The following is a 17,774-nucleotide window of genomic DNA, read 5'->3' as shown; positions in this document are numbered from 1 at the left end:
TAATACGAGGCACTATAGTTGACTATGCAATCCCTCCTTAACTTGGCTGTGCATATGTGTTAATGACTGTCTTGTAATTAAAGACTTTCATGCTTTTTAAAAAAAAAAAAAACTATTATCCTGACCTTGTTTTATGGATGGGTGGATGTATTTAAGGCTTTATTGATAGTTACATACAATTTTTGTGGTGCCTGCTCTGAGTCTTGGGTTTAATTTGAAGATTTGCCTTGTATTGTCAACTGAAGATGCTGGTCATTCGATTTGTGACCCATATCTCTGGATAAAAATTGAGTCTTACAGATTTTAAATCTGCCATTGAAGAGTACTTTTCACTGAAACTACAAAATGCCTCAGTAATCTAGTTATAAAATGGGGATGCTGAATTGTATTCAAGTTGAATATGTTTGTAAATTAGGGGGACAGATTTTGAAATACTATATATTGTCAGGTTTTTCCATTGCTATTCAAAATACAGTAGAGGACTATAGTCAGAAACTTTATGCAACCAATGTGAAAATCCAGCTGTTTCACTGCAGACTTCCTCACCCATGGAGCAGTTGTTACAGTGAGGCCTGCTGAAAAGAAGCTGCAACACCCAGAACTTTCTTCAAAGATACTCATGCTCCCTTAATACAACTGAAGTCAGTAGCAACAGCAAAGAATAGAAATCAGTGTGTTTATGGAGTCATCTCCTCTACCTCCAGTGCTTGTTTCCCATCAGTAGGAAACTGATGTTTGATCTTGGGCTTTCCTTAAAGGAAACACTCTCTTCCTGATTAGAGAATATTTCTGTGATGAAGACCTTACCTGTGATGACTGGCAAATTATGCCTGTTGCTCATTGCCTTCCTCTTAAAAATGTGCACTTTTTTTTCTATTTTAATGCGCGTTTGCTATATTGAGTACACTTTTTGCTTCATCCTGCTGGTGTCTCCTTTGCGCTAACATTCTTTTCTTAAGCAGACAGGGAGAGTTTTTGAAGGAGTTCATAGTCAGATATGTTTTGTCATCCTTCTCTTGGCCTCTTACCTAAACTATTTTCATCATCACAGCAGGCAAAATTGACATTTTCATATGTGATTTGGAGTTTTAGGTTCTGCAATGCTAAGCGTTCTCATGGAGAGTGAATTTGACATCTTAAGCTGTAAATTTTAGAGAGCACACTTAATGGTTTGCTCTAGTTTTATGTTGGTTTGTTTACACAGGTCTGATATCAGAGTTGTGCATTGTAGACTTATGCTTTTCTTAACATGTCATACACCTTTAGTACTCTCCCATCCATACAAAACTGATAGCTAATTTATTAAACCCATATATACGTGTTGCAGTTCTTTCTTTAAATTAAAGGTACTAATTTATGTAACTGTGACTTAGTATATTTAGTCTAATTTGATTGTTGAAAGATGAAGGGAGGGGACCCACAAACTTTAAAATGTGAAAATCCTAACTTTTTTTCTACAATGAAATGAGGAGTACTTGGTCTTCAGTAGAGGAACTAGGGGAGTTACTCTTTCAAGAATTAAACTGTGTGAAAGGATAGCCATACTCATTTTCCTCTATGTTATTTGGTTGAAAGAACTGAAATAAGTGTATAAGTGAATGATCTGCACCAGAACAATTATTATATTATGGATTTTTTATTTCCTCAAAGTATTTTTTTAGCTGGAAAACATTCTTAAATGTTTTGTGTCAATGGGTCGACCTTGGCTGGATGCCAGGTGCCACCAAGCCTTTCTATCACTCCCCTCCTCAGCAGGATGAGGGAGGAGAATTAAGATGGAAAAAACCCCACATGGGTCAAGATAAAGGTGGTTTAATAAAGCAAAAGCAAAGGCTGCATGTGAAAGCAAAGGAAAACAGAAGATTTATTCTCTACTTCCCATCAGCAGGTGATGCACAGCCTCTTCCTGGGAAGCAGGGCTTCGGTATATGTAGTGGTTGCTCTGGAAGACAAATGCCATAAAAAATGAATGCCCCCTGCCCCTTCTCTTAGCTTTTACTGCTGAGCAGGTGTCATATGGTATGAAACATCCCTTTGGTCAGTTTGGGTCTGCTGTCCTGGCGATGTCCCCTCCCAAGATCTTGCCCACTCCCAGCCTACTGGTGAGGGGGGGAAATGTTGGAGAGGCAGCCTTGATGCTGTGTGAGCACTGCTCAGCAGTAGCCAAAACACTGGTGTGTTATCAACACCTTTCTAGCTGCCAGTACAAAGCACAGCACTGTGAGGGCTGCTGTGGGGAAAATTAACTCTGTCTCAGCCGGACTCTCTCTCTCTATATTGTAATAATAGGAGAAAAAGACTTGCTGAAGATGTCTTTCATATACCATTATCTCTCACTTCACTGTTTGTAACAGCTTCAATGAGACTTATACTATGGATGCTTTAAGTTACTTAAACAGCTCTTCCAGTTTTTGCCAGGAAGTAGAGGGAGAAATAGCTGAAATGAGTGAGTAATTATCTGAGTTAAAAAGGCAAAATTCTGATTTCATTTGTTAAAACAGGATTTAATTTTTCTTTCTCTGTAATTGTTGCCTTTGGGGGCAGGATAGGTTCATTTCTAAGGTACATGTGGGCAGAGACATCTAGTTGTTCATTTTCCCCACTACTGCAAGCAGCCACATCATAGTGCACTTTATGAATTTATCATGCTTTTTAAAGTATCTAATAGCTTTTGCTCACACTGGTGCTATTCAGGGGTAGTTCTTGAACCTTGTTTCTCCAGCTATCATAAAATAAAACTCCCTCAAGAATGGACTGAAGGCTGGGTTTTGGTCTCCATATTATGCACTCTCCTGTAGTGTTAGTTACTCACTCTTAACACTATGAGAGGTTTAGACTTTGGAATCTTAAGTTATTGATATTTATTTTGACTGAATTAAAGTAGCCTTTAAACTAAGTAAGCACTCCAACATTGATGTATTGAAGCTGAACTTAGTTCCAAGAGTCGCTTCTGTGTGTAAACTGATACAGTGCTTTTACAGATACCACATTTGGTAGAAATAGATGAGGAGATTGTAACTCTGAAAAATAGCGCCATTACACTTGCATATTACTTTGGTTTTTTACAGAAAAAGCTTTATAGAAACAAGCATGTAGATTTTTTCCTCATGATATGAAAGGCATAATTTCATGTGCAGTAACACCTAAGTTATCACAAATACCAGGTAATTTTGAACTGAATGGCCTCTCAAAATAGGGATTAAAGTATTTGAAAATCAGATGGGTGGGCCTATATACCAGTGGAGCATGAAACTAATTTCTGTATTACTATAACTGTCCTACTTTATCTGAAGTAGTTTCTTAGGCTTCTGCCTAACAGAAGACTATTTTGTGTGGTACCTGTAAAGAGTAAGTTGGTAAGAAGTTCTTTTGGGCATTCTGTTTCTATTATGCAGTCCTTAAAAACCTCGCAAAAATGAAGTCAATTACGCTGCTTCAGCCTGTCCTCAAATGAATCAGACTGCCTGTGAAGGGAAGTAACTATAGATGCACTTAACTATCTTGAAGTGGCTTTTTGAGTAGTGACTCAAAGTCGGGAGACTTGCATGTTAATTCTCAGCTATGCAAGTCAAAACCAGCATTTTGTGCCATGAGATGCTGCAGGCAACCAATAACAGGGAAGTCCATATTAATCAAGTCCTTCAGCACCATAAATACCACAAGAGGTAGTACTATTAGAAGAACTCAGTTTTGTGCCAAGGTTTCAATTTTTGGAAGGAATGTTAATTATTTTGAGCTGTGCTCAAGTTCGTAATGTCACTAGAGGCTAGTTGGACTGAACTGATACGTGCATTATGAACTAGATGAATAAGACTTAGTATCATACCATAATTTCCTTAGTACACATTCTTCTTCTCAATATGTACAATGTTACGTAGTTATTCTAAAGGTTATTCTTACTGGCACTTAATTCTGACTGTGGGCTACAAGCTCAGTTTGCTTTAAAATTGTCATGACTCATCTGAAAGGTTTCAACAGCCCCTTACCAACTTCAGGGTAATGAAAACCTTTTGCTCTCTAAAAAGGCACATGTTGTTGGGCGATTTTGATGCTTTTAAAAAACGTCCAAACAGACAAACTAAATCATAACCTATTGACAATGGGAGAAATACCCCACTGAAATAATACAATTGAAAAATTGTATTATTGTATAGTTGATTTTCAGACATAACCAAATGTAGTAGAAACGTTACCACTTTTTTAACAATTACTTTTTGGCAATGTTGAAAAGCATTTGTTGTAATAGTAGTAATGGATTTCACAAATTGCATATGCTAGTTTGCTTATCCTATGTGTTCCGTTCCCATCCAGGCCTTTCATAAGCTTTTTTCTCCAACAGACATAAAAGTACAGAACAGTGCTACTAATTTAGAATTGCTTCTGCATTCTCTGCCCATCAAGCTTATTAACAAGTGTTCAGCCCAGAAGTCTGTTTTTCTTACTTTTTAGACTTTAAGATTAAACTCTAATTTTGAGAATTATTTTTCTTGCTCTTTGCTAAATGCTAATCAGCAGTTTTCTCTCTGCCTGTAGAAGTGCATATAGTCATTTGTTTGTCTGAGAGGCTAATAATGGATATGCCAGGATCTTCATAATCTTTCCAGTAGCCAGTTTATCTATAGTGGCTTGTTAAATCATGCTTGACCTATAACGCTGGTTAATTGCATTTGCCTGCATGTTCTGAATCATGTATGTGTTCTGAATAGAATATAATTATTCTCTCATTAACTGAAAACTATGATTTTATGTTTCAGTATTACACAGAAGTGAAGTATATAATATTTAATTCCATTTAGGGAAAGGTAGGTGTTCTGAAACCAGCAAATATTGCCAAGCGAATGGAGTGCAAGAATCTGAATGAAATAATTAGACCTTCATAATACGTTGAATAAAGTGATCGACTATTTCATAACTGTCTAAATGTCTGACTGTTTTAAAAACCTCAGTCCTGTTGGTTTTATGTGTCCAAGCAGTATTTCCATACTGTAATTCTTTCAGGTTCAGTGCTTTGTTTACTCATCGTTACTTTGCTTTCTCTGAGGTCAATGCTTACAGCACTTTCTAAGGGATAAACAGATGCCAAATCATGGGTTACCCATAGAGGAGAAATAGTGGTTTGCATGATATTATTGCATCCTGCTTGCACTGGGGTAAGAAGTAAGCTGTTTGTGCTACATCAGTGAGTTCCGAGGGTAGTAATGCTGGTTTTCTATAGTTCCTGTAATGATTTGTTATTATATTAGATGACCTCTGAAAGCTTCACCTTCTAGAAGTGTGTAATTTGTATGAAAAGTCCAGTTTTCCATTTAAAATTTAAAACAAGCTTCCAGTCTACATTGGTGTAGAGACAGGCAGGAGATGTGATCTCAGTGATACTGATCAAGTCCAAAATCAAGAAATATCCCTTTTTCCTACTGTGGTACTCACTGAGCATTTAAACCCTTTTCTCCCTCTCCCTTAAAAATACTGGACCCTCCTCTAGAAATTTTGAATGGCTTAAGTTAGAAGTATTAGGGAAAACATTTTAGGTACTTATGTATTTTCTGAAATTCTGTTTCCACTTTTATTTTTCTCCTTTTTCACAGTATTCCCACTTATTTTCTTTTATCAAGTTAAGGTTCTTGCCAACATTTTTTTCCACTGTGAGTTTGGCTATGTTCTTTGGCTTTGTTCTTGGTCCTTCAGGTTGGAGCCCTGTAACATGCCTGTTCTGGACATACAGTATGCCTTCACTCTCAAAGTCTAGTCCTTCATTTTTGAGTCTTGTAGACTGGTTCATGTATAGCTAAGATGATTGTTTTCTCCTTGACCTTTTTAGACTGAATTTCTTTGCCAAAGAACATTTATTTGATTTCCCACTAAAGACTATTAAGATAAATATCTTTACATAGTTGAGAAAGGAGAAGTATTTTGAGTTTTGGCAGCTAATATAGAAACTTTTCATGTTTATCTGATTTCTTTAATTTCTCCTCAGTTTTGAATTAATTTGTAGTAATGCTTATGGGCAGTCAAAAGTAAAAGTAAGGAACTGTGGTGAAAATACGCAAGAAAGAGACAATAGTATGTAAAAACATACTATTTTCATGCTAGTGACGAGGGAAATGGTGGATTCTGTGGATGTTAATTTTGGCTATGTGAAATCCTTTATTTGGTTGGAGATTGTGCTTAAAGTTCTATCAGATAAACTGTGAAAGCTGACTTGACATTTAGTGCATGTGGGTGTTGTGAATGAGTAATTTAGGCCACTTAACGAATCACCGCCAAAGATATCAGAAAATGAATGATTTTAATATAAATTTGTAAAAAGCGCAACTTAACGGAATTTGAAGGCAAGGTCCACCCTATTACTTATTCAACATGGAAAAGGTATAGAGAGAGAAACCAAATTACAATTAAATTGGAATGATTTACTTGTGGGTCGAATTGGGTTAATGTGTATATTGAGGAGAGAAAGTAGGGGACACCCTCCCATTGAGTCACAAGGTGCAGAGTGGACCAAAATCCACTGCTACTCCCAGACTTGGTCAACGGTTTATGACTAAGGTAAAGGAAGGTAAAGGAATGCCCTCCTGTTGAGTCACGAGGTTCAGAGTGGACCCCCTTGCTTTCTAAACTGCTTCTCAGAGAGGTGTCTAGGTGCGGCTGAACCCACTTCTCGTCCCTGACTTGGTCAATGGTTTATGACTAAAGGGATAGGGTATCGGGGATTCTGGTGTGGTGATATATTTTGTGCTTGGTGTAACTTTAGGATGGCAACAATCTAATACAAAATACTAGCAATTAAATTCACTAACGATATTGAGATAAATCACAGTATCAAATCATATAAAACTGAGCTGGATAATCAACTTAAAACTTACTACGATTCCTTAATCACACATGCATATAGAGCTAGAGACACATAAAGAGATGTAGAGAAAAGAGATAGATATGTACAAAGGTACCTATTAAATATAGCCCTCAAATTCAGTCAAATACTCACATCGAATGCTTTGCATCGCTCAGCAGGTGAACAGTCGAGCCTCTGAGCTGATCGTGAACTTGAGGGTTCATAGACTCTGAGAGGTGTCCCACTCAGAGGGAGGTGCTGGTCGCAGTCCGCTGTGGTCCAGGAGAGCTCAAAGGGTCTCACTTGGGACTTTAGGGAGGACTATTTAAGGGAGGAATTTATAGGACTGGGAGATGATTGACTTTAGGCATCAGTGAGTTTCCACAATCCAGGCAGGTGATTTTTCAAGCTTTAATGGTACTGCTGCCAGGATTGTCTGGAGATAATTGATTATTTCTGTTCTTGTTCCATACCTTGTTTAGGTGATCGGTTCCTGATACACTCAGTGCCATTCTCCTCCTTGGCTACACAAGAGTGCTTGGTACAGTTGAGGGGTTCTCAACTGCCAAACCCTTTGTTCGGAGGCTAAGGCTTGTCAGGCAACTTAGAGCGGCCCAGGTACAAGGCGAGGAGCCGGGGGAGATGTACCACAACAGTGGTCTTTTTGCAGAGGGTGACTTTCACCCAAATGTTTTACTATAGTTATGTTAGATTGCTGATGATCTTGTCCTAATATGTAAAGTACTACACTCTCCTGTTTCATATGGAAAGTAGTCTGCTGGACAAGACAGCGGGCATGAATTGGAAGCTCCCATGTTTTTACACTGGAGGAAAACGGCTGTTTTTAGACTTCATCATAGACAGACCAGAGATGATGTATTTATGTACTTGTAAAGGGGCTAGTGATCTACAGATGAAGGGTCAGATTCTCATATTAGGTGAACTGGCAGCCCTCTAGTGTGGATCTGCCCCGGGACAGGCGTGGATGGCCACTGAGGAGCAGCACTACGTTTGTAGGAGGTACAGAGCTGGTTTAGCAGGTACAGCACCTTACCTGTTCTATAGCTAGGGCTGAGTGAGCGCCGGAAGGGAGAAGGGCATAGGTTCTTCCTGCCTGTTAGTCCTGGCTGTCATGGTATCCTCTTCAGAAGCCTGAGTGGAACACAATGGACATGAGGGTTAGCTTCTTCGTGTCTTCGTCACTCTGAATTCTTTGCCGTAGGATTCATGGAGCAGATCTGAAGCATTGTCATACATGCTTACTATTGGTTTTATTTAGTATCTATGTTTTTTTCCTTTCCTTGTTTTCCAACTTGCACCTGTTTTTTTGTTTTCTAAACATAACCCTGAGGTTAAATAAGTGCCAAGTATCGGTGAGAACTTACACTGCTAAATAGTACATTTTCAATGGTGTTTATTGTTGCAGTGGCAAGGTAGCTTGCACATTTCCAAACTGCTGATAAATTGTAAAAAGAAGCTAAAGGTCTACAGTAACTAAAAATATGGCTTTATTTTCATGCTAGTCTTGGAGAAATGCTTCCCCCCCCGCCCCAATACTTCTCAGGTAATATATCGCAGATTCTGGCACCATATAGCCTCCCAAACATTTTGTTTTCTGTAGCAGATTTTGTATCAGAAGTGAAAATAACTTTGTACTCCTTCCATTTTTGAAAAAATTTGCCCTAGAATATGTACCACTTCATGGCTACCATTACTGTGCCTTGGCACAAATGCCATGCAGAAACATGTCACCACTCTCAAAAGGTTAATTGATATTTCAGGATGTTGAATGTTTTCTAAGTAAACACGACCATAGTCAAATACGTGTTATATTTTTCTTTCAAGAAAATAAGTAGTCTGACCAATTTGAAGCCTTAGGCAGCATGCTATTTATTAATCAAAACTTGTTCTCATAAAACTATATTTAAAACAGAAAAGACACAGGAATCGTACAAGAAAACAAAGTAATTTTAAGGTACAGTAATATAAAAAAAGAGTTATGGCTGCTGCTCAGCTATAAACTCGCACCACTGTGCTGCCACATATATTGTATTTGTTCTGAGCCCTCTACAATATTCCTGGATAGATGAGTATTAAAAGTGAAATAGAAGACATAAATTTGAATTTGTTTACTTTTGATGGTTTGTATTTCATGCTACATACAGTACACTGTTTAATAGCTTAGAAAAGTCTTAAAAGTCAGGCTTCCTAGGATATTGTTCTTGTCTTTAGTGGCATTTTTTTATAATCTGGGATAAGCTACTAGCTTGTCTAAGGCTTGGTTTTCCATGCTACTATAATAAACTGTTTAAGTAACTGATAGTCCTTTCTAAATTGAGGAGCTTCAACCTTAGTGACTGCAATATGAAGACCCGTTGCATTCTGGAGCTTGCTCACTGTCTCCGCATTTCACCTTGGTGGTTAGATGTTTTATCAAAATAGGTGGTACTGTTTCCTGTTGCCTGCTTCTAGCTGGTCCCACCACTAGCCCATAAGTCAGCATTTGGGTCCTCTGTGTTGACCATTATGAATGTTGATAGGATTCTTTAACTGAACTGAACTTCTTTCTTGATCTAAAACCTAGAGTAAGACAAGATCTTTATGCTTCTGAGAGAACGAAATGTAATTTCTTTACTTAATTTTATTGAATTTTGTGGACAGAAAAATGTTTTCCAGCTGTGTTATTCTGGTATAATTTGCTGGAAGATTCTAGATACTGGTCAGCACAGGGCCTTAGCAGACTTCTCCATTAGTGTGATAGACTTGAGCACATTCACAGAATCCACTTTGGATTGTGATGCAATTTTGGGTGGGATGGGCAGTGCCCTATTATTTTCATCAACCAAGATGTAAGCAGGTTAGAGGAAATTAAAACAGAGAATTATGACTAAAAATTAATCTGCTTTTAGAATTTATAAAACTTGTCTTTTAAAGCATCTTTAGTTCATAGGCTGTGGGCATACTGTTACTAAAGCTATGCCTACCACAAAATGGACTAAACCAGAATTAGAGCATTTTAGCTGGGTCTGTTTGTGTTGTATGCATGCCTTCAGCGATTTGCTTAATGTGTAAACTTCCTTATTTTTACCACAGAATGAAGCCTGAATAGGGGCATTTATTGCAGCAGCTGACAGACTGCAGGCTGACCTGCTAAGTTCTTCCTATTGTCTTGTTCCTATAGCTGTACACAAAGGCAGGCTGAGACTGTGTTTTTCCATTAACTTTTTTTGGCCTTGGCCAAAACTCCTTTACTATCTTGACCAGGCAGTAGTGGTTAATAGGTCAGGATATGTAATTTTTATTTTGGTATGCTTAGTCATATGGCTTTCAGTGTTTATTATGTAATTGGTATTAATATTGATGCAATACACAAAGAAATGAAATATAACATACATTAATGCATAAATGTAAGTGGTACAGCTGCAATAAATTTTGGAAGTTCAGTCTTTTATCTGTGCCCATGGAAAATATTTCTGCCACTCACTTTCCTATCTTTCATCTAGAGTTTGCTGTCACTGTAGGAGGCAGGGCATGTGTTGGCTTCTCTGCTGTTCACAGTACAGCACCTCTGGTTGGACTGGTAAAAGATTAACTGAGATGTGGCACGCTTTCACTTTTACCAAGTCAGCCACAATATTTACTAGCAGAGGGGAGACACTAGATTAAAAAGAACTTGTATGCAAATTAACCTGCTAGATGGTAAGACTGTATTTCTACTTTTCTTTATTCAAGAAGGCCAGGTAGGTTACTTCATGAAAGACTTGTTCTTCTGTTCTTGCATACTTCATCTATGCGTGAGGTGTAGCTTGATAATGTTTGTATATAATTTTAGATTAATGATTAAAAAGCAATTTGAAATGTATTTTTGTGTAGCTTTCTATTAAAAGTTCTGTTGCTTACATGCTTAACTGTTTTTTGGCTTTTCAGTAGTCACAATTTAAAAAGCAGCACAGAATTATTTTTGTCATTAACATCTCTATGTGGTAGAACACACATGAGTAGATTTGTTGATTAAGAAATTACCATTTTTAGCTGGTTTACCAATTATTGGTAATTTTAAAATTTTTCCTGAAAGAAAAATAAATACAAAATAAAATTGAATCCACAACTTTGCTGATAAACTTCCACAAGGAGGGAGTAATATATATCCAAATATTTTGGATCCTTAGTTGTGTTTTATGGATTGGTTCCAGCAGATCTGAGGTATACGAGATCCCCTTTATTTCGGGTGGTCATGAGCAATTTAAACTGAGAAATTTGGCAAGAGACAGAAGCAAATCTGTCTTGGAATCCAGGAGAATTTGCGGAATGTGCATTGTATAAAAATGCTTAACATTTGTAGAGCCTAACATTGTGTTCACTGACACAGACCATTCACAATCTTGAAAAATTGATCCGAGTGCTTCTGTACCATCTGATTGTAATGTAAATTGGTGTTTTATAGCTTGAAACAATTGGATGGCAGCTTAATCTTCAAATGGCAGAGTCCATGCAAGCAAAGCTGAAGTCTCCTCGAGCTGTGCTAGAGCTGGGAGTGAGCCATGAAGATTCAAAGGTAAGAAATACATGCCTGGCAGAGTTGGAATGAGTTGTGGTGATGGCCTTATGTTCAGAGTTCTGAGGTATCAGCTGGAACTCTTGATCATTGTTAGTCTCGCTAGTGTTTTAATTTTTATATTACGTAACATTATAGTAAGCACTTGGAATTGTGAAGTAGTGATGTAATAGCATCTGTATTAGGTAGACCGAGAGCTGTGTCACCAGCTCTTTGGGTTGTAACATAATAGAGAGGTGTCACTGAATGTGGTTATTTTAGGTCTCTACGATATCTTTGTGGATAATTTATTTTTATCACATGCGACTGGTACTTCTTACACTTCTCATGCCTAGTCACTTGCAGCCTTCTACCATGTGTGTAGTTATGTAAGATATTACTCATCACTTGCAACCTTTCTGTGCTGATTATTTATTTATATGAATGATGACATAGTATGTGAGGCCACAGAAAGCCAGTATGTGGAGGTTTTACGGTAAAGTCTTTAAGTTCAAGAATTTTAGTGACTGGTGGTGTTTCAGGTGCCAAAAACCACTAATGAGCATAGTTTTTGTAGCTTTGATTAGCTAGCATGTTTTAAATTAAACACATTAATTGCTTTTAGCCTTATCGTGCTAATGGAGTCTCTACCTCTGTGGTGTCTGTCAGAATGTTTATCTATGAAAAAGTCAGTATAAAAGATTTGAGGGGAAAAATCAGAACTCAGTTCTGCTTCAGTATTCCATTTAAATCACAGTAATTTTACTAATGTGAGTTGAATTTCTGATTTGTGGTAGAATGAAAGAGAATACACAGCTTATGTTTGTGCTTCTCATCAGCACTTACAGCAGTTGTATTTTTTCAGCAGTTCACTGCAGTCTGTATTTTTGAAATTCAAATACAGGAACCAAACAATATTTTATGTCCAAGCTGCACTGGGCAGCACTGCCTTCAGCACAAATTCAATTCTGTGGCTAAACAATAAAAAAAAAAAAGAGGAAAAAATGTCACTTTCACATGACACAGAAAGTTTGTGTGTTTCATTTACAAACAGAATTCAGCAAGTTGATTTTTTTGATTGTTTCCTCTCTGTTTCTTTTTGTGGGTGTAATTAGATACCAAGATCAGAATTATTTTGCAATAATTACAAGCCTAGAATAGACTTTTAACTGGCATTTAGATAGACCAGTGCACCAAGAAAAACATATGGATGCTGCCACACTATGAACAGTAAAATTTAAAAATCTGGGTTGGTATGAAGATAATGACAGGGTTTTTCTTCTGAATTATTACATCCTAGTATAGAATAGGTTGAAGATTAGCTAATACCTGATTATATACTGACAGAAGTGTTGGAACATAATTTTTGTGCTGTATTTTGCATCTTCATGATCTCTTTGTGCACTAAGTATTATGTTACCTGAAAATCCTAGATACTAGATACTACTTTTTTCTCCCCAAACTTATAGGTGTACTTTTTACTCAGAAATTTGGCATGAATTTAGTGTATATGTTCATAAGGATTGTCTTCATTTCTCACAAAACTTTTTTGTTTGTTTGTTTTTTAATAATTCATGGATATAATAAGGATCTTTTTGAGAAAGACACGAAATGCTGTTACAGGGGAGCTTTTGTGGCCTGGCGCATTAGGGGGCAGTAGTGCTCTTTGTCAAACTGGCTCTTCGAATGCTTTTTTTGAAATTATACTCCGAATCAGTTCTGAAGTCAGTCGTTGTGGGAATTGTTAAGTGTTTACATTTCTAATCTGTATATAACAATAGAAGTTTGTCTTGCTCATCTACAAAACTAAAGCCAATTAATAAAAAACCCCATACTGAGCAAGGTAAATTAAATTGGCCATTATTTCCACTTTTGCTAGCTAAAAGTAATTGTACTAATACATTAATGTTTACTATAACTCACTCCAATTAAAGGTCATTTAAACAGTTCTTTGTCAGAAGCTGACATTTAAGATTAGTATTTAAATTACCTCTCCAGGAGAGGAGATCAGAAAACCTGTGGATATATGAAAGTTATTTATGCTTCATGAAATAAAGAGTCAGAGGATCTGCTATATGCTATATAAATATTTATAGAGTATATACTGTAAACTTCAGATGAAATGCAGAGTCTCATAGGTATTACACCATCAAAATTCAAAAGTAAGGTCGTCTCTGGTTCTTTCAGGTAATTCAAGCTGCTGGTGGCATTTGCATTGCCCAGGAAATAGGCTGCTTGTGCTAGTAGTAATCATGATCAGATCACACGATTTTTGATAAACTGTTTTTTCCTGGGTTTTGTTACAAATTCGCTGTTTGCTCATACTCAGACTTTGCATTATGCTTATCTGGATCTAATGAATGTTTTGCGTATGCCATGAAAAGTTTTTCACCATGGGGGTGATTAAGTACAGGAATGAGTTTGCTGGAGAGGTTACTCCTGAGTAGCTTCAGCATTGGAGATACTCGGGCATCAGCAGGACAAGTCCCTAAGCATCCTGACCCAAGTGTGGAGTGTGCCCCACTGTGAGTAGGGCAGTGGATCAGGTGGGCTGCCAAACCCTGCCTTCCAGCCCAAGTTGTGCTGTGATCTAGGCTGCTTTGCAGCTCTGCTGCTGATGGTGTTTTGTATGAGAAGGAGAAAAAAGGAGCTTTCAATTAAAAATCCAATTAACAGCGGCTTCTTACAATGATTCAGAATTTGAAATGTTTAATTGCATTTCTAAATCTGAGGGAAGTGGAAGTTCTGTGAACTAGACACACGAAACAAGCTGGTATGATTCAAACATCTGTTTGAACTGCAAGATCCTTTTGCTTCTATTCTGACATTTTAATGAGCTAAGATGACATTTAGAGCTGATGTGTAAGATATCAGCTTTGTATAAAGGTTTCCTTTAATAACATAATTTGGTTTCAGGTTTTTTTGGCTGTTGAGTTGCAACACAACAATTGGGGGATTTTGTACAGACTATTATTATTTTTATGGCTATAGGGTGAATTAACCAGTAGAGGGAGCACAAATTAACAATCCTGATGTGTGCTGCTAATTATGATTTTGATTTGCAAACAAAGACTGATCCCCAAAAGTACTGTGCTTATTTAATATCTGTTTCCTTCAGTAATTTATTTGTTAGTTATCCACAGAGGCACACAGTCACACATTCTTTCCCAATGTTAATAGCAGTAATTCCTTAGGCTGCCTAGTCCAGACCTTTCTAAACAAGTATGATCATTTTCTACAACCATAGCAGACGTATTAAAAAAAAAAAAATTGTAGTAAAGGCTGTAGGAAGGGTCTGAGGGCTTCAGAAATGTCACATCATCAGTGCTGATTATCTCTGCAGAGGAATGTGAGAAGTAGAGTTTCTGCTGTGCCTCTTCACTAGGAGGATCCAATAAGTTGCATTACCATATAGGGTTTATTACAATATGCACAATATTATTGTATATTTTTACACATGATCTATAGTTAACATTTATGCTTGAAAATCATTAGGAAAATAATCTATTCTTGTCCAGTGTTGTCTCTTGATAATTATCCAATGGATTTTTGCACATCCATTCCACAGATTTCATTAGATTCAGTTATCTAATTACAATTTTTCCTATGGAAGGCTTTGCTCTTTTCTTGGTTTTCCTTCTAAGATTTTATTCCTAAACATTAAGGACTTCTTGGAGGAGTTCTTTATTTCAGTGTGGATGCTATGTATAGATTCCTTGTGAGAATTCAATACTTTGTTTATTTTGTTTCTGCTTTATACATGTATTTGAAGAATTCTGTTACAGGATTTTGTCTGCCAATACAAGAGAAAAAATAATTAATGAATGTGCTGGTTTGTTAAACCTGCTAATACAATACTTTTGACAAAAGATAATATTAAAATGTTACTACACTAATTTAATTTTATTTCCTTTTCATTTCCCCTAACTTCTAGATGCTTTAAAAGTAGAATATTACAGTGGAAATATTTTAAGCTGTTTTTTCTGCAACTATTTGTTCAAAATCAAAATAGAGTCTGACTGCATTTGAAATGGAGATTTAATACATACTCATCATTCTACAGAGTAAATAAAAGTCTGGAAGACTTAAATGATTATTTTTTACTTCTTAAAATAACATGGTTTTCTTTTTTTCCCCCCTCTTAGTTTTTACGGACTTTCTATACATTTTTGGACTACAAACAAATCTTAGACATTTTGCTCTGTTTACTTCAAGAAGTATGCTATTCTGCTTTCTAAGTTTGACATTGTGAATATTTTCCCCATCTTTAACAGTAAAGCAGAGTAGATGAGGAGGAAAGCTTTTCTTCTAGCAGACCTCTATCAATCTCTCAGTTCAGGCTGCAGATTCTGTGCAGCCTGTATGGCATGCAGGCAGGACCTGCGCTTGGATGGATATTTAAGGCAATATGGTGGTGCTTCCCCTTCCCCCTCAGTTTAGCCCTTTGTTTCCCTCTGAAAAGATGTTATATTTGTGGAGTGGCATAACAGTGAGAGTTGATGGATGCTAATGATACGTTCCCACTCCAGAAAGTTAGGAGGTGGCAGAGTTGAGCATGTATACCATGATGTACCCCCTTCATTTTCTTCAGTTTTTAGGGTGATGCATTTAGGTGCCTTTCCCCGCCCCCCCCCCCCCGAAAATAGAGGAGTAATTTGTATCTGTAGGGCCTCAAAAAAAAAAGGACAATTAAAAGACCTGATGTTGGAGGAACATTTCTGATGAGGAACATCTGATGAGGTGCAAAGACTAAACAATTGTAAATTGCTTCTCACGTTCATCAGCTACCTCTCAGCCACGTTCTGTTCTGATGAGGACATCGCTGTTGTCCTTCTCAGAACACAAACAAGCTTGAACTGAGTTAGTCTTCTCATCAAGCAGATTTGGAAGTCTATAGCAATTGCAAAAATGTTTAAGGATGAGCTTGGGAGAAGAGTTTTTTTCATTCCTATTTAGAGGAGGTAATAGGGGGCCTGGATAGCCTCAGATAGCACAGTCCTGGTTCAAGGTCTTTGTGAATGTCTGTGTACAAGTAAGGTTGCTACTTTTAGCAAGGTACATCATGAAATCACTTTTGTTCTGAGAACTAAAACGTAATAAATGCTGCTGATAAGAAAGCAGAAACTTCCCTAAGAGGACGTTTCAGAATATTGAGAAAAGTCCTTATATTTGTAGGAACTGTAGTAAGAATGACTGTATAATCTTGAGTATGTGGAAAAAGACTGCTGAAAAAAAAGAGCCTGAAATTTATAATTTGCTTCCAGGCTGTCACATTGCTACAGAAAGCTGTCAGAAATGTCATTGCTCAACCATGAGAGCCAGAAAATCTGGACTTGCAAGGCACAGCAGTTCTTGCATTAGGCTGTTTTTTATCTATCAAATGTATTATCTCTGATTAAATCCATTTAATTAGAGGAAAAAATGAAGCTGCAGTCCAGAATTGTCAAGATGCTGAGAGGACTTTTCTTTTCTTACCAGTGTAGAAATGGACGGCAGGGTAACCCATGTCCTGTAAGTTGTAAGTAGTTTGACATTTTACTTAGAAACCGCTTTCCAGATGGTGTGACTCCAGGAGTATGCACTCACCTCTGGCAGTTGTACTGCAGGGTGTAGTTAATTATCTGGCTCCATTTGTGATCTTACATGATTTCATTACCCAGCTTATAGTAAGGATCTCTTTACAGGGATCTCTTTACCGTATTCTTATGTTTCACCTGTCTATATACACAAGTTACGAATACAATCTATAACACATTTTTATGTGTTATAATTTATAATACAGAATTTACAAATGCTGTAACTGCAGGCATATGTAAGCCTGTAACAGCCTCTGCACATGCTCTGTTCCCGCTAAAAGACTTTTATGACTTTATCCATGTGTCTCTGTGTCATGGAATTAAAGAAGAAAATGGGCCCAGTTGACCTTGTATAGTTGGTTGCAGCTTTTGGCAACCTCAGCTACAGTTAGTACTGAAACTCTTGTTTTGTACTGGAGTAAACTGAATTGCCCATCATGTGTAACTGCACCATTGTCAGTGCAAATAAGCAGCAGAAAAGTATCTGAAATAGTTAGCTTTTAAGTTTAAACTTGGTGATCCATTTCATTGCCAGACAGGGTTCAACTTTAAGGCCTTGAGGGCATTTGGAAAACACAAAGGTCTGGTGAGACCTTTGTGGTCTTTTCTCATTTAATGCAGTTGTGCACGCCACCTTTTTTCTTAGAAAATTTGTTTCCTGTTTGCCTCAAACTGGTTTTGTAGGCTTGGTCCCTCAGTCTTTTCAGATGAAGAAAACACATTCATGGGATTCATTGCAAATTCTCAGGCATCTGTGTATTTTCTTCCCTGCTATTCTCAGAAACTGCAGTGTTTCAGCAAATGAACTGTGTCTCCATTTGTGTGTGTAGCAATG

At 37.2% G+C, this 17,774-nt stretch overlaps 1 protein-coding gene across 1 annotated transcript in view; it reads left to right on the top strand.

Moving 5' to 3' along the window:
* The window catches only part of COMMD10 (COMM domain containing 10), a gene marked incomplete at its 5' end in the record, with an annotated part of 120,869 nt that overhangs the window by 15,236 nt on the left and 87,859 nt on the right, over positions 1-17,774 (top strand). The window contains one exon of the mRNA XM_082013416.1: positions 11,274-11,384. Coding sequence (XP_081869542.1) covers positions 11,274-11,384 — 111 coding nt within the window. The remainder of the gene's footprint in view (positions 1-11,273; positions 11,385-17,774) is intronic.

Source organism: Phaethon aethereus (assembly GCF_964289735.1).
Source record: "Phaethon aethereus genome assembly, chromosome: Z".
NCBI lineage: Eukaryota > Metazoa > Chordata > Aves > Phaethontiformes > Phaethontidae > Phaethon > Phaethon aethereus.
The sequence above is the reverse complement of the archived record's forward strand: the minus strand, read 5'-3'. Positions and strand labels throughout refer to the sequence as shown.